The 24,657-nt window shown below is 38.2% G+C and overlaps 1 protein-coding gene across 1 annotated transcript in view; it reads left to right on the top strand.

Moving 5' to 3' along the window:
• csmd3b (CUB and Sushi multiple domains 3b) overlaps nucleotides 1-24,657 on the top strand; it is a 1,392,611-nt gene that overhangs the window by 1,039,376 nt on the left and 328,578 nt on the right. Inside the window, 3 exon segments of the mRNA XM_052022622.1 lie at nucleotides 6,447-6,662; nucleotides 7,500-7,688; nucleotides 19,456-19,625. Of these exon segments, the coding sequence (XP_051878582.1) occupies nucleotides 6,447-6,662; nucleotides 7,500-7,688; nucleotides 19,456-19,625 (575 nt within the window).

Here is a 24,657-nt window from a genome sequence, read left to right as displayed (position 1 = left end):
AAACTGTTTGCCGGGTGATATGGTATTACTTCTGCTAAAATATTTCACTACTTTCCAAAAATACTTTGTGTATTGGCCATATGGAGGAAATGGCTTTATCAGCATTTTGGGCAATCCACAGAGCCCTTTAATTTTTCCATTGTAAGACTGTTCTAAATGTAACCATAAACTTACTGGACCCCAACTGAGAGATCCAGATAAAGTCAAAGTCACAGAACAAGTTTTGTTTTGAGTGTTTCAAAATCCCTGAAAATTCAGAAACTAATATTAGGATTTTGTTGGAGAAAACACATTTTTGGATTCCATTCTCCATGCAAGAATGCATCCAATAAGCACATTTACATTACTACTTAGTCATAATTCAGAACTTGGTGGCCAAACAGTTAAAGCGATTGTTTAACTGAAAGAACCAGATTGAGACATAACTTTCCTTTCCGTGAATTTGAATAATAAAATAATAGAGCAACAGTTGTGTGCATTGCCATGCACCTTTGTGAACATGAAATTGCTGTAACCTAGTGTGGTCACATCGACATAGGAACAGGTTACTTGAATTTTCCAAATAATGTTATCAGTAATTGATGCTCTAACCTTCAAGATGCCATCATAACCAACCTACACTTGATTGTAGAACTGTGAAAAGCAAACATGAAGGAGGTTTTTTTTAACCTAATTGGTCTATAGTTTTGCACTCACACAAATCAGTAGCTTTCTTGAAGGAATGTTTTCCATCAGTGGTGACTGGAATTGAACCACAGTCTTCCACAGATGACAGAAAGCATTAAAGACAGTACCTGAGACCTTGGGCTTTGATGCAAACTCATCGATAATTGTCACAGATGCAGGCAAGTGACATTCTGAGCACCTCTAACATCACAATTAATTATGCGGCCATCCATAATCGTGGAAAGTGGTTAGGTGTAGAACATGTCAACAAACAAGCAGAACACAAGAAATGTGCATCACTTAACTTAAATCTATGCACTGTTCATGCAATGTACTCTATAACCTTCCCATTATAAAGAAATTAAACAAACTACAATAGAATTCTGGAATCATATCGCCCAGATAAAGGAAATTCACCTTGTTTTGCCTGTGCTGGATCTTTGAAAATGTTATTAAATTTATCCAGTTCCCCTGCAAATATTTTAACCCCCTTTATCGTGCAAATGTTTGCTTTCTGAGTGTCCAGTGTTTTGAATATTACTGCTAAATCTGTTTCCATTGTCCCACAAGAAAGATTATAACTCAATATATTAAAATAAAATTTTCACCTTCCTTCTGTTCCTTTTCCAATGATTTTAAATGTGACATCTCATTACCAACTCACCTACCAGTGAATATAGTTTTTCCTTTTTGTTACTCCACTAAAACCTGCCATGATTTTTAATGTCTCTATTATATCTTCCTTAATCTCCTCTGCGTTAAGTAGAAAAGGTCTTGAAATCCTTTGTCAATCCCAGTAAATTTCTCTACACCTTTTCTGCAGTCTTGAGATCTTTTCTAAAGCATGGTGCCTGTCTAACAGATGATGTATAAAGGTTTTACCATATTTCCTTGGTTTTGTCTTTGTCTTATGTTGGTGACATCCTTTAGTCTCAATACAATTGTTTACTCATTGTAACATTTTGCTGAATCTCATATTATCTGTCATACTGAGACAAAAGAATAGTGTTCTTCTGCATCTTTGGTGCTGCCATTGTGAGCCAAAGATACCTGGCAAGACTAGTCTATAAGACTACCCTGCAAGACCACCCTATAAAGAAGCCACAAATTCGAAAGCAAAATGTTTACTTTACTTGCAGCAGATGATTACCCTGCCAGAGCAGTCACAGCAGTTGCACTATCCAGAGCTACCTAGAAAGATTCATCTTTGAAGTAAATCCATTTACATTAGATGGATGGACAGATTCAGATGTAGTCTGAGTGAAGACATGAATAGCTTCATCATGACTTCAATGAGTAGTGCACCAACCCACCGTGTATAAAATGAGGACAAAGAGCAGTGTAACCTAAAGAAAATGCAAAGAAAGATTGTAAGAAAACTCCATGATTGAAGACTTTGATATAATAAACATGAAGACAATGGCTAGAAGATTTATCTATTGGTCTGGCAGTAAAAAAAGACACAGACTGTCTGGTTATTGGACGCACACTATACTAGGATTGCGGGACACACCCTCCAAAAGTAATGCTCCAAATTGGATATGGCTTACAAAACCATTCCAGCAGATGGGTATTGTTTCTTTTTATTCCTTTTTTTTTGATATCTGAGCATTTATTGCCCATCTCTAATTGCCCTTGAGAAGGAGGTAGTATGTTACTTTCTTGAACTGCTCAGTCTGTCTGGTAAAACTACTCCCACTGTGCTGTAGGATGGTGAGTTCCAGGATTTAGACCCAGAGACGATGAAGGACTGGCAATACATTTCCAGAACATGGCGGTGTCTGACTTAGATGGAAACTTGCAGGTGGTGGTAGTGGACATAGGTTTCAGAGATGCTGTTAGAAAAGCCTGAGTGGGTCACTACAGCACATGATGGGATACATCTTAGACACTGCGTGCCATTGGTGGAAGGGATGAATGTTGATGGGGTACCAATCAAGTGGCTGCTTAATCCTAGATGGTATTAAGCTTTTTGAGAGCTGTTGGAGCTATACTCAACAAGGCAAATGGAGTGTATTCCATTACACTCGTTAAAACAAGTGGACACCCTCTAAGTATTAATTGACATCCATTGAAAGTGGTCAGATATGAAGCATGTAGGTACACCACAGCAGGTGCATCTTTCTCACATATGGATTTTCTGACAAAGTTGTATCAGATATTGGTCCCCGATTTAGATTCTTTCATTTTGTAGAATCCATGAAGTGCAATGGAGCAGAACACCCTTTTACTTCTCCTTACTGCTTTGCTTCAAAGGAGCTTGCCAGATAAAAGAGACATTTGAGAAATAGGTTATGGAAGGTAAATCAAACATCACTGTGAAGCATCAACTTGCAGCATTTCTCTTCAGCTGTTGGACAGTGCCACGCTCCACAATGTTTAAATCTGGCTGAAATATTTATAAATAGAAGACTCATAACTCATAAGGGTGGCACGGTAGCGTAGATGTTAGCGCGACACTATTACAGCGCCAAAAATTGGGGTTCGATTTCCGTCGCTGTCTGTAAGGAGTTTGTACGTTATCCCGTGTCTGCGTGGGTTTCCTCTGGGTGCTCCAGTTTCCTCCCACATTGCAAAGATGTACCAGTAGGTTAATTTGGGTTTAAAATGGGCGGTGTGGACTCGTTGGGCCTGAAGGGCCTGTTACCGTGCTGTAAATAACATTTAAAAAAAAACTTGGTTAAATCCTGTCCAATTTGGAAGGGAAATTGGAAGAGAGACAATTAAAACAGGGCAGCGTCATAACTAATGCAAGTTATCTAATTCAAGAAAGCAATTTAAGATAAGATGATATCTTTATTAGTCACATGTACATCGAAACACACAGTGAAATGCATCTTTTGCATAGAGTGTTCTGGGGGCAGCCCGCAAGTGTCACCACGCTTCCGGCCCCAACATAGCATGCCCACAACTTCCTAACCCGTACGTCTTTGGAATGTGGGAGGAAACCAGAGCACCCAGAGGAAACCCACGCAGACATGGGGAGAACGTAACAAACTCCTTACAGACAGCGGCCGGAATTGAACCTGGATCGCTGGTGCTGTAATAATGTTGCACTAACCGCTACACAACCGTGCCTATCCAAAGAATAGCAAAGAAACCTGTGAGAGTGAAGATATTTCCAAAGTGGGCCCAACTAATTTTAAACATTGTTTTGTGGAAAGTTCTGCTAAAAGCTCTTGAGTAAACACATTCACTTCATTTGAGCTCTTCATGTCTTGTGTGGAAGACTGTACAGTGCCACAACAGGTAGTGCCGCTGCCACACTGTTCCAATGTTTGATCCTGTCCTTCACTGCTGTCTGTGGGGACCTTGCATGTTCTCCCTGTGACCTTGCATGATTTTCCCAGTACTCCAATTTCCACTCACATTCCAAAGCCATGCTGCCTGGTAGGTTAATTGCATATTGTAAATTACCCCTGTAGTAGATGGTTGGTAGGAAAATTGGGAGGGGTGGGTGATTGATAGGCATTTGAGGGAGTATAGGTTACAGGAAAATAAAGTGCAGAATGGCATTGCTCTGTGACCTGGTTCCTTTATGCCATAAGGATATATATATATATATATATATATATATATATATATATATATACACACACACAAACAAATTTCTGCAATTGACTTTATTAGTTAAAACTGAGCATACTTATTTTATAGTCATGTATGCTTTTTAAAGAGCCTTGTGACCCTAGAGCAGGTGAACCATAAGATCTTTCTGTTCCTTCACTCTGCTTTAAAATTACATTTAAAATTCTGTGCCAGTTACTTATTTGTTAAACTGAATATATTGAATTCTGGGGATCAGTTGACAAGTTTTTCTCAAATGCAAGAGTTTTTATTGAAGGCACAAGAGATTGCAGATGCTGGAATCTGGAGCAAAAAAACAAATTGCTGGAGGAACTTAGAGGGTCTGCAGAGGCAAAGCAATGGTCAGTGTTTCGAGTCGAGTCCCTGCCTCACTGAGAGTGGAGAGGGAAGGGAGCCAGTATCAGGAGATGAGAGGGAGGGGTGAGATGAGTGCTGGTAGGTGATAGGTGGAACCAGGTGAGGTGGGGGGGGGGGGGGGTGAAAGGCAGATGGAGCCAGGTGGGGGAGGGGGAGTTTGAGACAGTGGGTGATGTGGAAACAGATAAGGAATAAACAGGCAGATGGAGCCAGGTGGGGGAAGGGAAAGACAGAGTCTGAAAGGTGATAAAAAAAGAACCAGATAAGGGAAAGATAAAGGGCAGATAGAACCAGATGGGGGTAGGCCAAGGGAGAAGGAACCCAGGTGGATAGGTATGTGGGTGATGGCGGATGGAATGCTTGTTTCTGATGCTTGTTTTTGGGCGATGGATTTATTCAGATTAGACAATTCAAAATGTCCCTCTGTCCTTCGCCAGTCTTTTCTTTTCCCATGTGGAGTTTCATCGGTGTCAGAATTTTAAGCTTCCATTCTGTGAAGAAATTGCACTAGAAAAATATGATTTTTTTTACACCCTGAAATAATATAAGGTTAGTCATGACGAAGTTCAGCAATACTTTCACCAGCTACACATGCAAAGTTGCACCAATCAATCATAAATAGGAGCATTTGAATTTGGAACAGGAGTCACCACCTTGGCCCTTCAAGACAACTCAGTTATCTAATAAGGTTATGGCCATCATCTATCAATACAAGGAACTATTGAAGGTCGGCACGGTAGTGTACAGCAGGCACGGTAGTGTAGTGGTTAGTGTAACACCATTGCAGTGCCAGCGACCTGGGTTCAATTCCGGCCGCTGTTGGTAAGGATTTTGTACGTTCTTCCCCTCTCTGCGTGGGTTTCCTCTGGGTGCTCCAGTTTCCTCCCACATTCCAAAGACATATGGGTTAGGAAGTTGTGGGCATGCTATGTGGGTGCCGGAAGCGTGGCGACACTTGCGGGCTGCCCCCAGAATACTCTATGCAAAAGATGCATTTCACTGTGTGTTTCGATGTACATGTGACTAATAAAGAAATCTCATCTTATCTAATAATTTATATCCATCCTCAGATTATACATTTTTAAACAGGTAGATGTAGAAGATCAAGATGGCTTTTCTGCAAGTTGCCAGATTCACACTCGTCATACTGTTGGATAATACAACATTTTAGCCACCTGCAAATTCCTCTGTATCATTACATTACATCGACATTGGGAAAGTGTCAGACAATATGCACATTGTTCAATATCGAACAAAGAGGAGCACATTCTGCAAGATTACTCCACAGTGCATTGCCATTGTGACATTAATTATATTTTTGACTGATCTCGCAGAATCATACCACTATTGCTTTACACTGCTTCATCTCAGAATCACTAAATGTATACTTTTGAATTACAAGTATGATGTTCAGTAATGTTAGCAAAGAAGTCATGCATGTAGAAGATAAAAGCTGGAAGGCATTGTTCAGGTAGGACTATTTCTCCAAACATGCACTTGCATAATGTTCATGAATTCATCAGAATCAACAAACACACAGTGACAGCTAACCCGGCCTGTAAATGACAGTTAAAATACACGTAAGTTATTCACTTATTATGGTTTTAAAGGCCTGTTCTGCAATCTTTCATTGTAAATAAATTGCTATATCAATTATAACTAATTAATTCATTATCCATTGTGTAAATCCAAAGCATTTAGGCAATAGAGTTTGTTGCAATGAAGAATAATCTTCCAGTGAGGAGTCTTTATTTTGGATGAGTGAAAGGAAATGTAACAGTGATTCCTAGATGACTGTAAAGTGTTGTGACTTTAACCTTTTGTTTTTTTTGCAGGTGTTCAATTCACCTTTCACACCTTTCATTTGGAGGATCATCATGACTATTTCCTCATCACAGAAAATGGCAGCTTTACTCAGCCACTTGCACGGCTGACAGGCTCGGAACTGCTTGCACCAATTAATGCTGGTCTCTATGGAAATTTTAAGGCTCAGCTCCGCTTCATTTCAGACTTTTCGATATCATATGAAGGATTTAATATTACATTTTCAGGTAAGGACATTGGCCTGGGTAGGGCTTGATTTTTTCAGTTTTTGATTTTAATTAGTTTAGCGGTTGCTGGTGTTTGGCTTAAAAAAGTTAGTATTTTTAATTGTTAATAAAAAGGTTCAATCAAAAGATACACCAGCTTTGTCCTCAGTGAATTGCAGCCAAGTTAAATTTGTTAATGACAACATACCTACTCATAGTAGTGTTAACATATTACAATTTGCCACAAGCTACCAGATCAGCATTGACATCTCATTGACCAGATCATCCCTTAAACAAGTAGGATTAACTAGTTATCCATATACACATTGTGAAATGCGCACCTGGCATTCTTAATGCAAGGTGTTGGAAAATGTAAAGTGGTTGACAGGTGGAGAGAAACAATTTTACCAAATAAGCCTTGAGGAATTTTCATTGGTTAAACTGAAAAATTCAAGCCTTGGGCACCAACTACAGCAACAATGGAGAGCAACTTATAGCAACTTGGGCAGCAACAATCAGCAAATGTGAATTGTTGAAAATGAAAACAATCAATAGATAGCATGGATGTGAAGTAAATCATAACAGATCACTGTAGATTTAAAATGAAAATAAATGTTGGTAAGTAGTTTGAATATTTAAATTTGTACCCTCTAGCTAGTGTTCCTGCCTTCCTTACTTGACTTTGTTGCAGTTGTGAGTCAATTTCTTAGCAGAGTTCAATCCTAACAAGACACTTCCAGTATTTTCTACTTTTATTATTTAAGTCCAGTCGAGTAATAGATGTTTACATTTATGAAGAACTCTCTTCTTTGAGAACCTTTTTTAATGCCTTACATATTTCTGTGGTAATATTGCCAGAATACAACTTGGAACCCTGCGAGGACCCGGGCAATCCAACATTTGGCAAACGTATGGGAACATCCTTTGGTATTGGCGACTCGTTAACATTTTCCTGTACTCCTGGTTACCGCCTTGAAGGGGCATTCCAGATCACGTGCCTTGGAGGTGGTCGTCGTGTGTGGAGTGCACCTCTGCCAAGGTGTGTGGGTACGTGGTCAGCTGCTTTTGTTTGCTTGTACATGTAATTGTTGTTTATGCAGTTGCAGTTAATAGCATGCGCATGACAATGAAGTGTTTAGTCACAGCAATGTTCATTCTGGATTCAGTGGAAATGACATCACTGATGTTTGAGTGGGATGGAATTAGATGTCCTGTCATTGGCTGACTTATGTTCCAATTATTGACTGAATTTTAGCAATTTCCATGCCATGTAGTTGAATGTGGATTAAATAGGAATTGATTAACGTCTGAAATCCAATAGCCAGAAGCTAGAATAATAATGCTTATAATTAAAGATTTTGTGCTGAGAAAACAATTAATGGGGAAAAACTGCATGCTTCATCTGGGGAATGGGCCATGGAGTTGAGAATAAAAACAATGAACCAAGCAAGGTCATATGAAAGCAAAAGCTTTTAATAAAATGCTTGCTAAAAAATGTCTTGATTTCAGAAACAGTCAAATTCTGAATATTCCAGATTAAGAAAATATAATGTATAAAATTTAAGAATTAATTAGTACAGTCTAATGAATTTAGTTGGTCAAAGTATATTGATGAAAGTGATACTGACATCCTTCCACACATTATCAGGATTTATAAAAGTCTTTCTCATGGATGGAGTAAGCATTTTATTATCTGGTCACAGTGTAATGTTCTATTCAGACCATTTGAAAAATTCTGAATCAGGTGACGTTATCATATTTTACTTTTAGCCTGATGGGTGTGAAAGCAAATCCTGCAGAATCCAAACAAAATCTCCTGTCCTTAAAAGACCAATTTACCTTTTTAATGTATTTTGATAAGACATCAAAATGCCTGATAAGAGACATTTTAAAAAATCATATTAGTGTTACAAAGTGTGCTGTTATAAAATTGAAATGACAATGCATTTTGGGATGGAGGAGAAAGAGTTTCATTCTGTATTTGCAGCTTGATATGTATTGCCTTGGAAGTCCTTAATGCACAAACCAGTGCATGAATTGGAAATTTGCTGCATTCTCTAGCTGCAGTATCTCAAAATTTAAAGAGGTGTTCCTTGAATTGTGGTGGTAGTAAAAGTGATACAATTGCATACAGGATCCTTAAGTCCTTTTGCAGCAGTATCAATTGGACGTGCACATTTGTGGATATCAAAATTTGACGTGGCAGTATTCCTTCAAGGTTGAGTAGTCAGCAAACACTTGCAGTTCAGACTTAAACTTGAGTGAAGATTACGTAGTGAGATGCTGTAGGATAATTACTGCTGCTAAATCTTTACTGGAGCAGGGAAGTCAATGCCTTCAAGAAAAGAAAGAACAAGGGAAATGCCAGGAGAAAAAGCAATATAAATGTAATTGATTGCAGAAGCCTGGTTTCTTCATGGAAGTAATGAAAACAATTAAGTTTAGTGCACCAGTAGAAAAGTAACTCCCTGTTTATAAAGGCCTTGATTGTTGCTGAGCTCGTGCAAAAATACTGAAAATATTCAAAGCACTTGCAAAAGCAAAAGATCTTTGTTTATATTTTATTCATATATAAGGACAACAGGATCAGGTTTCTGCACGGTTGTGCTGTTTTTGTAGTCTCTTCTGCACACAATCAGCAAAATTTTATGGAATTTTAAGTATAAGTTGCAACCACCACAAACTTTCTGTGAAAGCACAAACATTGTACAAGAAGCCAGAACCACCAAAAAGCTCACCACACACCCTTATTCACTGCTAATTATGTTTGTTTGCGTGACATTGGTACAGGCTCTATAAATTAAAATAGTTATTTTGGGCACAAGAGCAACAAAATATCCTATTAAAAACTTTTAGGTGTTTTTCTAACTCACTAAGAACTGACTACTGTACCACAATAGAAGCAACAAATAATCATGCATATCTCCAAAAATCAGATTACTTACATGTGGTAGATTAGCATCATGAGTAAAGTTGCTTATAAATCTATTTTTATCTTTGTTTATCAAACTACAGTGTTACCACCCTTAATTTTTTTCTAAATTATTAAAGTTACATTTTAAAAATTGATTGAGAACATTCCCCAGTTGCATTAGTTCACAGCTGATAATGGATTAGATCATACTTAACTAGGTTCATGTCTCATATTTGACTCCTGTGGAATGCCCATACTTTCCTTTTCTGATCACATGGCTCCTTATGTCCTGGAGGTCTCTACAGCCTGAGGCTCAATTCCCAGACTACTATGATGGCCTTCTGATGGGTTATGCTTTTGAAAGGCCTTTCCATTGATTCTATACATTATTCTCGACATTGGTATTGGTTTATTATTGTCACTTGTACTGAGGTACAGTGAAAAACTTGACTTGCATGCTGTTCGTACAGATCAATTCATTACACAGTGCATTGCGGTAGTACAGGGTAAAAGCAGAAACAGAATACAGAGTAAAGTGTCACAGCTACAGGGAAGTGCAATGCAAGCAGACAATAAGGTGCAAAGCCATGACAAAGTAGATTGTGAGGTCAAGAGTCCATCTTATCATACAACTGGACCGTTCAATAGTCTTATAACAGCAGGATAGAGCTGTCCTTGAGCCTGGTGAAACATGCTTTCAGGCTTTTGTATCTTTTGCCCGATGGGAGGGGGAGAAGAGAGAATGCCGAGGGTGGGTGGGGTCCTTGAATATGTTGGCTGCCTTATCGAGGCAGTGAGAAGTGAAGACAGAGTCCATGGAGGGGAGGCTGGTTTCCGTGATGTGCTGGGCATGAACAATTCTAGAGTTAAAATATACAGAATGATACTAAACTGTGACTAAAAACGAGCATAAAATAGTTGGAGTATGCATCCAATGGTCAGAAGAGACATTTAGTAGAAGTTGAATTATACTTAAGCAATTTAAAAACAAAAATTCTATTCTAACCTATAAAAATTCTATTCTAAACCTATTAAAAATCATATGTAAATTGATAAAATAATTTTATTTTTAAAAAAGAAAGATCATTACTTAGGTTTTTAATCAAGGTTAGTGATCCCATTCAAATCAATGGGGCTGTGTTAAATACGTAAAGCTGAAAAGGTAGAGATGAAGTGTATCTGGCTCCTCAGCTGAGTACGATGAGGAAGTGTCACTGAAATCTGACATTCAGCATTTTAGATATATCAGCATCAGAATGTGCGGACATGGATGTCTGGGACATGCTGTCGCTTATACTGCAACTTACTGGTTGTTCCCGATAAAATTGCCCCATAAAAACTAATGCGATTCAGGTCTTTGTTTTCAGCGTATGAAAATGAGTTTGAGGAGAAACTATGGAAACCAAAATGTTCTTAAAGCAGGTGGAATGCTCAGCAAAATTTTCAGTCAGGTTGCTGATTGCAGCCAGAATGGATTCTGTACTCCAACTCTTCATGCTCGATTTTAGTTACAGTTCAGTATCATTCCATGTATTTTAACTCTTGAACTGTTAGTGTCAAGAATAGTGGTTGTAACTTTCAGTTGATTAGTTTTCTAATCACCCCAATGTAATATTTTGACATCAAGATCAATATTTCAGTAAAACCATTAATTTATCTTAAGTATCTTTAGTAATTTCATCAACTATGCTAAATGCTAATATATAGCTCTAAATAAAATACCTGAATATTTTAATTATACACATCCAACCTTGCATTTAATTATTTTTCTTTTTACAATATTTTTATTAAATCCATGAAAAAAATAGAGTACATGCATCAAGAAAGAGAATAAAAATACTACTGAATACGTTGTATTAAATCATACTTCGACTACAATACTCTAAATCAATAATCACATATAGTAGTTAGTTAATAAAGGAAGAAAAAATTGAAATATTTTATTATAAAAAAAATCTACTTCCACTACCAAAACCCAAAGCTGGTAGATGGAAAAAACAACAAGGAAAAACTTTTTAAAACATAACCGTGTCAGACAATATCTGTGATTTAGTGCCCAAATCAGAGATTTTGAAAATAATTCAAAAAAGGTCCCCACAAGGTTTGGAAGTCTAGGTTAGGTTCAGAAACTGAACAGCAAACCTTCTCTAGATTCAACTATGACATAACATCCTGTAACCATTGAACATGAGTAGGCGGAGTAACTTCCTTCCATTTAAGCAATACAGCTCTCTTGGCTATAAGAGAAATAAAAGCCAGAATATGTAAATCAGAAGCCTTCAAAGTTATATATTTTTCTCCAGCAATCCCAAATAGCGCAGTCAAAGGATTAAGTTTAAAATTTATTTTGAAAAGTACAGAAAAAGTATGAAAAACCTCTGTCCAATATTTAATATCTAATATTTATGACATATTACTAGGAATGAGTAAGGTGCCACTGGATAAAATTAAAGACACTTAGGAACAAGATTTGCAGATGTCAATTTCTGAGAAAAGTTGGAATGAAATTTTCAAATTGGTTAATACTTCGTCATTATGTGCTTGTCATTCTCTCCTTCAATTTAAAGTGGTCCATAGAGTTCACTTGTCTAAAGATAAATTATCCCATTTTTATTCTGATATATCTCCTTACTGTGACAAATGTGATAACAGAGTGGCTTCCTTAATTCACATGTTTTGGACACGTCAGAGTCTTAATTACTTTTCGAATATGACACATACATTTTAATTAAAAACTTCTTTCTTTTAAAAATTAAACCAAGAGCTTTGACTTCTTCACACTTCTATTTGAAGATTTGGTCAAAACTCTTGTAGAGTCATAAAATACAGAAACAGGCACTTCCACTCACCTTGTCCATGCTGACCATCAGCATTTGGTCTGTTACCTTCCATACCTTGGCAATTCAAGGGTTCATCTAGATAATTTTAAATAATACCTGCCTTCACCACCCATTGAGGCAGTGCATTTCAGATTCTAACCTCCCTCTGGGTGAAAAAGTTCTTCCTTAGATCCTCAAAAGAACCTCTTGCCCCACACTCTAATCCTTTGTCCTTTAGTTTTGCCCCTCTGCTCTGGGGAAAAGTTTCCTACTATCTATCCTATCTATGCCTCTAAGCCCCGTCTATTCTCTGGCTGAAATCCAGCTTGTCTATATCGGTAGCTTGTTAAAACCAGATGTTTGGCAAGATCAGTGTCTTATGTGCACAAGTACTCAAAGCAGAGAGGTTGACAACAAGTGAGTATATTTAGTGTAACCCCCTTGCATCCAGATTGCACTCGTAGAGTGAACAAAGCAACAGCTTATCTCAGGTCAACGATTGAACTAGTTGGAGCACGTTCAAGTGATTATTAATAGGTAGCCATTGCATTAGTCCTACAATCAAAGGCTCAATGTAAGAGAGAGACTTTACATTCTAAATTCTATGACATCTTTGGGCAGTTATCTTTATTATTTCAGACATTTACCTGATGGAATGTAGTACTTTTCACGTTGTTTTCTATTTCCTGTTTGTGCTTGCATTCTGCAGTTTTTATGTTGGATTTGTATACCTTCTAGAACCATCTCTTAATTCATATTCATAGTTCTATTCCCGTCTTATTTGACAGATAAGGGGAAAAAGACCTTTGGACCACATGAGCTATCATATTCTTTTTTGCAGTATGAAATTCAATTCAATACCACAGAAGCATAAGTTCTGCAAAAAGGAGGAAAATTGAACAATTAGATACAATGCTATGAGCTGACAGATTGAAATTATGATTAATAGTCAACAATGAAAATAAAATTAAAATCAAAGTAGTGAATCACCAAGTAGCTATACTCAAAAATACTATTCATTTTGATCACACAGCATAAAATTGACATCTTAATTCAACTGCTCATTTTGAAACAGTCTGATTAATTTTCATTGACTTCCTTTCTCTCTCTACCCATCCGGACAGATTTGGGTTTGGATTGAGACGTTGTCTTTCTGAGCATACCCAAAACTATAAATTTGTGTCCCAGTCCTCGTCCTTTTAGCAACAGAAAACGACTACTTTATGGCTACCTTATCTAACCTGAAATAATCCTGTACACCTCTTTCAAATATCCTTTCAATCTCCATTGCTCAAAAGTGAACAACCCCTCGTTCCTCAACTGAGATCCTGATAAGAGATAGAAACAAAACAAGTCCCAAAGCTTACTTATCAGAAATAAGTAAGCTATCCCACCCCTTCTGAAGAGGGAGATAGATTATTTTTTTTTCCCAGAATTTTGCAATTGTTTTTGAATCCTGGATTCTTCATGGTAATTTTTTTAACAAAGCAATTAAAGGAGTTATTGATTAATCAAAGCTGTACTTTGAGAAATTCTGTTTTCTTATTAGAAAGTTTGGAGCTTTACAAATACCCGCAAATTTTGGTTTGAAGAATTAGCAAGAATAGCTGTAGCATTAGTTTAGTTGGCATGCTTAACAAGACACAAGATAAATGAGGATGAGGAAGGCCATTTGGTCAATCTTATAACTTCTGTCCAGGACAGTCCTTCACCTTCTTCATTGTTGCTGCTAGATTTTCTCACCTTTTGCCTTTACTAACCTTGTCAGAGATCCACTGCTTGAATTAGTTATTTGCTGCTTATTCATGCCCCTTGCTTCAATCTATCTCTGTGAGCTGTTCCAGAACCTTAGAATATGTTGCCTTTATTTTCTTAAATTTCTGTGTTGAAGTCCTTTCCCACTATTAAATGCCTTCTTAAGATGCTTAGTTGCAGTTTTGGTCACTGTCCTACTGCACAGCTCTTCACTCTCCCTCCCGCCAGAAATGTTGAAAAGATTTGGGTGCATCTTCTAAGACTCATCCAATTCAGAATTACTGTTAATACTCCCTGCCCATCCTCACTTACCGGTTTGGATCTGAAGGGCTGTTCCCGCTGGTCTTCCACACCCTCAAGTCAGCCCACCAAGTTTTGACAGCAAGTTGGCCTTAGGTGACATACTGTAGAAGTCCCAGAAAGGACACAACAGCTGTTAAGTGCAAAATGCTTGGAATGAAGAGGTGACTTTGGTCTGATGGATCATAGAGCTCTCTGCTACTAGAATATTTTTAAGTCTACACTTATTGTAATCAAGCTGATAGACTTGGTTTCTATGATTAGTCAACTATGCCATTGACATATTAGCAGGATGATAGAAAACTAAAGTGAGTCTTTCTTTATCTAGCAACTCTTATGTTCCCGATGTATTGACAGCTTTTTCTCATAAATGAATCAGGCCTTCCACCGGATGATTGGCATACTAGCCAATTGTGGACAATCATCGCAACACACCCAACAATGGGATAATGGGTCTCTGCCTATTGCTTGCTCCAGAATGTCCTAAAGAGGCAATAACAGAAGTCTGAGAGCAGAGCTTTCATTTAAGTCAACAAGGAGAAACAGCTAAAGCTGTTGTTGAATGTCTCTGACAATCAGGCATTTAAAAAATTAACAAAAGCAATGAAAGTTGTTGAGAGAAATTTTCAAACTAGAAGATAGGAACAATTCATTAAAACATTTACAAACTGTTGAACAACGTAACTTATATTCTCCACTCTGCAGTCATCAGAGTTACAAGATGAAGGAAAACCCATCTCCAGTTAGCTTGGTCTCCACTATCCTTTTAGTTATGTTATATGACAGTGATATTGCTGACTAATCATAGAAGTTAAATCGATCAGCTAGATTACAAGCAGCCCAGATATGACTTGAGAAAAATTCCAGCACTGGAGACCTCGTAACCATCAGTCCAAAGTCACAGAATTATCTCAAGCATATTGCGATGCAAGGTCAAGAAACAGTACTTCATCTTTCGACTTGGCACGTTACAGTCTTTTGGAATCAATGTATAAGACAGAATCAGCATTTTCAAATAACCAGCCATTCTAGTCTTCTATCTCACATTTCCAGCATTCATTTTTTTTTCACTTCTGGTATTTCAGGTTTCATTTTTCTCCTCCTTTGGCACTTGATCCCGATGTGGTTTTACCGAAATTTACTTGCACCACCACTACTTGTGTCTCCCAATAATCTCTTCTGGTTTCCATCCTATCACCAGCCTCTCCATTTCTTCCCTCCACTCCTCATCCTTTTGTTTGCAACTTAAAACTTGTTTCATTTCTAATTTTTCACAATTCTCATGAAAGGACATCAACCTGAAATGTTAACTTTGCTGAATATTTTCAACATTTTTCCTTTCTACTTAGTGTTCATACAATGTATTTCACATTTTCATTTTGTCTCAAATCACTTCATGACCAATGAAGTACTTTTCAATGCAGTCACTCTTTAGTCGAGGAACAGTTTAAGTTTTAATGTTCAGCTCACTTCTTAGGTGTGAAGAAATAAAAACAGAATTTTTGCTCGGAATCACAATTCAATGAGTCCTGCAGTAAACAAGTCTGCATGGCTGAAAATCAAGGATGTGATCGTACCTGACTTGAAACACATCTACGTAAAATAGTCTGTTGGATACACAGCTAATGGTAGTTCCTTGAAAATGTCTATGTCAAGTGCGATCAGGGCTGAAAGGGGAAAGAAACTACAACCGATACCTGAGCAACTTGTCATCCCATCTGCAAAGATTTTTGTCCATTAAGTCTGTTGAATGTCCAGTTTTGATTGTGTGGTCACCCTTCATTCTTCCATTCCAACAACATCAGTTAACACTGTTGAATTTGACAATATCATCCAAACACTATTTGAAATATATAGTGAAATGTGGATAATAACTTTCAAAGAGCATTGAATAAATAATTTGTTTTCAGGTTACATATCTTTATTTAAATGATTGACTTAAGTCCCAACAAACGTAATGGAGAGTTTTGCTCTCTGATTATTCCAAGGCTCAGAACTACCTCCAGTGATCGTGCTCTTTTCTTTCCTAACTTTACCATCTCACTCAATATTTTGTTGGGGCTTGAGTAGCATTTGATACGTCTCAGTAATAGGTTATTTTTTTCTTGTGAGCTTACTTTAAATGATTGATTGTGAAAAGTTGTAGGTCTTGTGAAGTTGTTACAATGTAATATTTTGATGGTTTGGCACAACTGAGTGACTTGCTCGGCTATTTCAGATGATAGTAAAACTAAATTGGGTGACACTGGGTATGGAGTGGCATCATGTCCAGCCCAGGGAGGAAGACATTTCCTTCCCTAAAGTGTATTAGTGAATCAAATGGGATTTCACAACAATCTGGTAGTTTCATGTTTTACTAATATCACTGTTACTAGTACTGACCATTTACTCCAAGCTATTTAATTAATTGAATTTAAGTTCTGCAGATGAAGCACAAAATGCTAGAAATTCTTTGCACACCTGACATCTTCTGTGGAGAGAGAAACAAGGTTATTATTTCAGGTTGATGATTTATTCCGATGAAAGATCATTGACTTCAAACATTAACCTTGTTCTCACAGTTAGACTGCTTTGTAATATTATCCCTTTAGTGACAATACAAAAACCTATTGGTGGATTTCTAGAAGGTTCTGTTGGCACTTTTGAATCAAGTATAGACTTTAGGCATGTTCTGTTGTTTGGTTTCAAGATATTTGGTCTTTTATTCTATCACAGTAACACACAATCTGTTTGTATGCAACCCGTTCCGATCCTGATTGCCAGAGTTTGCATCTTGCGTTGGTGCAATTTAATGGAAAGCAAAATCATTTTATTTTGCAATAGAATCCAAAATGTGTAACTTATAAAACCTCACACTGCCTGTATTCCATGTTTTATCCTCCTGGTTTACAGCTGTCCTCCTCACTGCTTATCATATTTTTCAGTTATATGTTATCAGCAAAGTTTGGACAAACCACTAAAAATTCATCATATTCTGAATCTCGATATGAGAGACATGCAAAACAGAACCAGAGCTGGCCTTGAATCTATCACTGACTCTTAATATTGCTGTTCGTAACACTGATGTTGTTTGTGAGTGGTGTGGGGGTCTGAATGACGAGTGTTTCAGGTCGTTTAGTGTTGATCTGTTAGACTGGCAAGCTTCCCTTCTACACTTTTAAGGGTGTTTGCCACTTTAAATTCATGCCTGGAAATTACATTGGATCCATTCCTTTGTTTTAAATATTATCGCATAAAATCCAAGTGCCAGTGTCCCACCTACAAAAAAATACAAAATTGAGAGCATGCTGTCATATTTCCTACCTTAAAAGAAGTGGAGAGTCTTCAACTGAGCAGAGGCTGACGGGGCCTGCATGAAAAGTCAACCGCTGCTGTGTCATTGCCAAGGTGATCATAGGGAAGGTTGTCAAATCTTAAAGGACTTCTCCCCCTGGCAGCCACATACGACACTAACATGGAGGCTAGGGAGGATGTGGGAGGAGGGCAGACAAAGAAATCTGCTGTGTGTTTGGCCATACTCCACCCAATTGCCTATTTTCTTGGAGTCCCCTGCTACAAGTGGCCCAAGGTCACGTGATTATTGTTGGGGTTGGCATCACAGGTTGATGCATGGAAGTGCACAAAATAAAAATGCTGCAGGTAATAATGAGGCAAGAAAAAAATACTGCTCTAATATTTTGAGCACTGGAATATGAGTCTATCAAATGAATGCATGATGCACGGGGGATTTCAGTGGGTTCTGCTCCTATTCTTTTGTGTGACTGTCATGTGCAGTCGATATGGGGTCTTTAGTATTGATTAGTGGAGGGTCAAAGGTGTGGTGCTGAACGTGTGGTATCTTAGCATGACTATCTAATGCTGTGTCGAGGCCAGATGCATCAATGTGTGTCCTGACCAGAAATGCCTAGTCTAAATTTGAGAAAGTCATGATTTGACGAAAAACTATTGTTTATCCAATTCAGTGAGGGTAAAATCAATTTCAGAGCACACAATGCCAACAAAAAAATGCTGTACAATCCAATGTATAGGCAGTAATGTCTAAATCTTATATCTGCAAGAGAAATTTGTCATTGGTTGCAAATGCTAAAAATATGCAATCCATGTGTGGATTGTGCTCAACTCATATATTCAGTTCCACTGAAGTAACACAGAGGGACTTCATTGTGTAATAGCCACTTCAGTTCCAAGCACTCAACATCCTTGCACTGGAAAAGAAAAAAAAACTAATATTCCTTGAATGCTGGAAATCTGAAATAAAAGCAGAAAATGTTGGAAATAGCAGATGAGGCATCATCTGGGTTGTTTCAGATCAATATCTTGCACTTTTTTGTTCAAAATGTTCACATAACCATCAGGCTCATATTATTGAACTTTACGTACGGAATTCAACTTTCTAGCATGCTGTGAGAACAACTTTAATTTATGAGGCATCTTTAATTTCATAAAATAATCTCAGGTAGCTCCACAGGAGTATTTTTGAATAAAACTTCACACAAGACCAGATAAAGAGATATTAGGAAGGGTGATTTAAAAAATTGGACAAGGAGGTAGGTTTCATCTAACATATTAAAAGAGAGAGGGGAACAGGACAAACAGAAACACATGTACTGATTGAACTCTTCAAGTGTACTTAAAATGCATTTAACTAGAGTAGTGTACAACAAATAGCTATTTGTATTTCAAGTGCACATTTTTTTTATTTCCTCAATTAAAACCCCATTATACACAGTCCATTGTGGATAAATCTCGTCTTTTGTTCTTTACTTGGAGTGGCAATCTTTGCTGAAGGTTTGCATGAGCCTGTTTTTCAGTGCTACACTTAAGAGTAAATAACTTCTGCAGTTCTAAGATAGTGCAGATTATTAATCGCCTTACATTTTAAACTGATGATGTCACTTAGTACATTTTTTAATGTGCTACCAAAGTACTTCCTAGTATTCAGTGACCACAATGCTGTAAATATATGAAAACACTTGCTTTTTGCCCAGAGTTGTTATATTTAAAACACTAATTCTTCTAACTACAGCTGAATGTGGAACATCCATAACAAGCAACGAGGGAATCCTGCTTTCTCCCAACTATCCTTTGAACTACGAAAACAACCACGAGTGTGTGTACAGCATACAGGTGCAAGCGGGAAAAGGAATTAATATTTCAGCCAGAACATTCCACTTAGCACAAGGAGACACTCTTAAGGTATGATATTTCAAAGAAATGTGAATTGTTGTACTGTATATTTTAAATCTTGTATCGACATGCTAAAACTTTTGCAACCACCATTTTTTAAAAATATATATTCAAGGTGATGACACAATTCCAAGGAAAAAGTTTAGTGGCAATGAGAGCATTCATATCTTATCTTACCACATCAACAACTAGTAAGCTAGGGAATATTTAATAATTTCTAAAATGGCATGGCAATACCTTCCATATGGAATGCTTGCAAAACTGCTTTAAAGGAAATATTCCTCTCTTTATGCTCATTCATTCAGTTTTCATTTATCTGGCATTATTACACTAAGATATGATTTTGTCCAAAAGTTATGAGTTTAAAAAAAAGGTCTTGAATATCGAAGGCCATTTATGTCCCATATCTTGAAAAGAAGAACCTCCATCCAGTTAAGTCGTCATGCAAATTCCCATAACTGTGCCTTATAGGAAGATGGATCAATTTGCCCAGAAAATGGACTGAAATTTCAGCCTGAGCCATTTCATTATTCTCAAAGAATTCTCACTGCCTGGTCTTTTTCAAAACTTCTGTTTAGTGTTTCAGCAGCAAAGAATTTACTCAAAATATTAGAACTTATCACTGAAATTGTCCAATTTTATGGAACTTAAAATGTCAGTTTAAAGAAAACATCGTTATTTGTTTCTAGTGCATCTTGGCTTTCCATAAGGGAATAATTAGTTCCTCATGATGTACACAGCTACAAACCACTTTAAATGAAAATTACTATTCTATCACTTTTATGACCAGAGGGGAATGTTATATGGGAGTGATTTAATAAAAAATGCTGATTGCAAAATAGTTATATGTTTCATGCCTACTGAGTTTACTACTGAGCCTGGGAAAAGTAAATTATTGAATTCAACAATGATATATTTAAGCATATTTAATGTTTATTAAAATGTAAAAGTTTGACAGTGTGCACAAGATTCAGTGTGGTGACAAAGCTTTTGTTCAAAAATGCCAAGAACATTGAAAGATTTAGCATTCTGGAGCTTGATGGAAAAATGTTTTGAGATGATTTTAATTTGAGGCAGTAATATATTTCAGCTGCAGAGTTAGAGCTAATCATTTGACTGTTAATTGATATCATTGTCATTATGTGGCAGAGCCAGTTCATGTCTGCTGTGAAAGTTCTAAGTAAATCAGCCTAATTTTAAATCATATGCCTCTGATGAAGAGAGCAGTACTCTTGCATCAGATGAATCCATTCCAGTCCAAACTGTTTGTGATATTCAGCTAAGAGGAAGATGATATGAATAATAATTGTATCATCAAATGTACAATGAAACCAGTTTTTACTTAGAGTATGTGACATGAACACAATACCCAATTGATTTCCTGAGGAGAGACATGAACAGTGTTGATGACAAGCTCTTTTCTGTATTAATGGTGGTGAACAATCAACCTCCATGGCCAGCTTGCTCATTCAGTAGATAAGGTGTTTGCTACAATGCAGGACCATTCTGCAGTTTTATTGTGGAGCCAAGCTAGACAATGAATGTTTAGAAAAGGAGCACCTGGTCGGATCAGCAGTGTACTAAAAAGGCTTCCTCTCCATTGAAGTGAATGGAAAAGCATCATATCCAACTAGCATAGAAAGCATCTGCATTTACACAGAGATTTCACACCTGTAAACAGTTGTGCTATTTACCTTGAAAAAGAGAGTTTGGTATATTTTGAAATATCTATTAGAGGCAGCTAAATAAGAGGCAGATGCATATAAAATTACTTTCCAAAAAGCACAGAATTTGCTTAGCAGCAACTGTACACTCCTCACACCTCAAACAATAAAGTGCAACATTTTCAAGGTATTTACTGTGAAAGAAGTTTATAAATGTTGGAAGGTCTCATCTGATTACTGATCCCTGAAGATTATGCCAGAGAGGCTTGCATATCTGGTAGCGGATAGCGTAACGCTATTACAGCACCAGCAACCCGGGTTCAATTCTGGCTGTTGTCTGTAAGGAGTTTGTACGTTCCCCCCGTGTCTGCATGGGTTTCCTCTGGGTATTCCGGTCTCCTTCCACATTCCAAAGATGTACAGGTTATGAAGTTGTGGGCATGCTAGGTTGGTGCCAGAAGCATGGCAACACTTGCGGGCTGCCCCCAGAACACTCTACGCGAAAGATGCATTTCACTGTGTGTTTCGATGTACATGTGACTGATAAAGATATCTTATCTTACTCTGCAATGAACCTGGTCAGGCGTCAGAACTCTCAGTGGGTGAGCATTTCGGAGACAGTGATCACAATTCCCTGAACTTTACCCTTGCCTTAGAGAGGGATAGGAGCAGACAGTATGGGAAAGTGTTTAATTGGGGGAGGGGGAATTATGATGCTGTTAGGCAGGGAGTGTAAATTGGGAGCAGATGTACTCAGGGAAATGCGTAATGGAAATGTGGAGGTTGTTTAAAGATCACTTTCATGGGGTTCTGGATAGGTTTGTCCCATTGAGGCTGGAAAAGGATGGTAGGGTGAAGGAACCATGGTTGACAAGAGATGTGGAATATCTAGTGAAGAGGAAGAAAGAAGCTTACAAGATTTAGGAAGCAAGGATCAGACAGGCCTCTAGAGAGTTATAAGGGAGCCAGGAAGAAGCTTAAGAATGGACTTAGGAGAGCTAGAAGGGGACATGAGAAGGTACTGGTGAGTTGGATTAAGGAAAACCCCAAGGCATTCTACAGGTATGTGAAAAACAGGAGGATGACTAGAGTGAAGGTAGGACTGATTAGGGATAGAGGAGGAAACATGTGCCTTGAGTCAGAGGAGGTAGGGAAGGCCCTTAATGAATACTTTGCTTCAGGGTTAATAGCAGGATTCTGTGAGAGAGACCTTGACGTTTGTGAGGACATCGTAAAACAGGCTGATAAACTAGAACATGTTGATGTTAAGAAGGAGGATGTGCTGAAACTTTTGGAAAACATTAGGATAGATAAGTCCCCGGAGCTGGAGGGGATATATCCCAGGATACAGCAGGAAGTGAGGAAAGAGATTTCTGAGCCCTTGGCGATGATCTTTGCATCCTCACTGGCCGCAGGAGCAGTATCAGATGATTGGAGGGTGGCAAATGTTATTCCTTTGTTCAAGAAAGGGAGTTGGGATAATCCTGGGAATTATAGACCAGTGAGTCTTACTTCAGTGGTGGGAAAATTATTGGAAAAGATAGGGACAGGATTTATGAGCATTTGGAGAAGCATAGTCTGATTATGGATCACCAACATGGCTTTGTGAGGGGCAGGTCGTGCCTCCTGAGCCTGATTGAATTCTTTGAGGATGTGACTAAACACATTGATGAGGGTGGAGCAGAGGATGTTGTGTACATGGACTTTAGTAGGTGTTTGGTAAGGTTCCCCATGGTAGACTCAGTAAGAAGGTCGGGAGGCATGGGATCCAGGGAAAATTGGCTGTGTTGTTTCAGAATTGGCTTGCCCATAGAAGGTAGAGGGTGGTTGTAGATAGAGTATATTCTGCCTGGAGGTCAGTGACTAGTGGTGTTCTGCAGGGATCTGTTCTGTGATCCCAGCTCTTTGTGATTTTTATAAATGACTGGGATGAGGATGTGGAAGGGTGGGTTTGTAAGTTTGCAGGTGACACGAAGGTTGGTGATGTTGTGGATCATGTAGAAGGTTGTCAAGGGTTACAACGGGGCATTGATAGGATGCAAAGTTGGGCTGAGAAGTGGCAGATGGAGTTCAACCCAGAAAAGTGTGAAGTGATTCACTTTGGAAGGTTGAATTTGGAGGCAGAATGCAGGGTTAATGGCAGGATCCTTAGCAGTGTGGAGGAACAGAGGGATCTTGGAGTCCAAGGCCATAGATCCCTCAAAGTTGCCGCACAAGTTGATAAGGTTCTTAAGAAGGCATATGGCGTGTTGGCCTCCATGAGTCAGGGGATTGTGTTCAAGAGCCACAAGGTAATGTTGCAGCTCTATAAAACCCTGGTTAGACCACACTTCAAATATTGTGTTCAGTTCTGGTCGCCTCACTATAGGAAGGATATGGAAGCTTTAGAAAGGGTGAAGAGGAGATTTACCAGGATGCTACCTGGACTGGAGAGCATGCCTTATGAGGATAGTTTGAGCAGCTAGGGCTTTTCTCTTTGGAGCAAAGGAGGATGAGAGGTGACCTGATAGAGATGTACAAGATGATAAGAGGCATAGATCAGGTGGACAGCCAGAGACTTTGTCCTCGGATGGAAATGGCTAACACGATGGGGCATAATTTTATGGTGATGCAAAGAAAGTACAGGGGGTGTATCAAGATAAGTTTTTTTCCACAGAGAGTGGTGGGTGTGTGGAATGCGCTACCACGGGTGCTGGTAGAGGCAGATACATTAGGGACATTTAAGAGACTCTTAGATAGTCATATGAATGATAGAAAAATGGAGGGGTATGTGGGAGGGAATGGTTAGATTGATCTTAGAGTAGGCTAAAAGGTCGGCACAACACTGTGGGCTGAAGGGCCTGTACTGTGCTGTAATGTTCTATGTTCTATGTCCCTTCTGGAGAAACAGGAAGAAAAAACGACAGCAGCTTTTGTGTTCCTGCATTTAACTGTGCATATGCATACTTCTGCATCAGTTTCACAGTGTAATGTTGGGGAATCCTGATAGTTTTGCTGTCATTACAACACTTTGGGTCATTGTGCCCTTGACGTGTTGTGAAGTGACTCACAATAGCCTGGCTGCTCCTCCTCTCCACAGTGGTAGTCCCCTTCTTCTCAGATGGGCAGATTGTTGTGAAATCTGACTGTAGGAACTGAAGGAAGCAAGACTGTTTAAAGACAGTGTTCATACTTTAATACATATTTAAAATCCAGAGAAATGCCAGACCTCCATGGTAAGATCTGCTGAGTCAGAAGAACAAAGAGCAATCAGTTAAAAAAGATGAAATAAACTTTTGGGCTGAAACGAGAAGAAATTACTCAAGTGTAGCAGAATGAGGATCCAGATCAACAACAGAGAAAGAATACTTCAACAATATATGGTTACAATTTATTAA

This window comes from Pristis pectinata, chromosome 9, assembly GCF_009764475.1.
Source record: "Pristis pectinata isolate sPriPec2 chromosome 9, sPriPec2.1.pri, whole genome shotgun sequence".
Taxonomy (NCBI): domain Eukaryota; kingdom Metazoa; phylum Chordata; class Chondrichthyes; order Rhinopristiformes; family Pristidae; genus Pristis; species Pristis pectinata.
The sequence above is the reverse complement of the archived record's forward strand: the minus strand, read 5'-3'. Positions and strand labels throughout refer to the sequence as shown.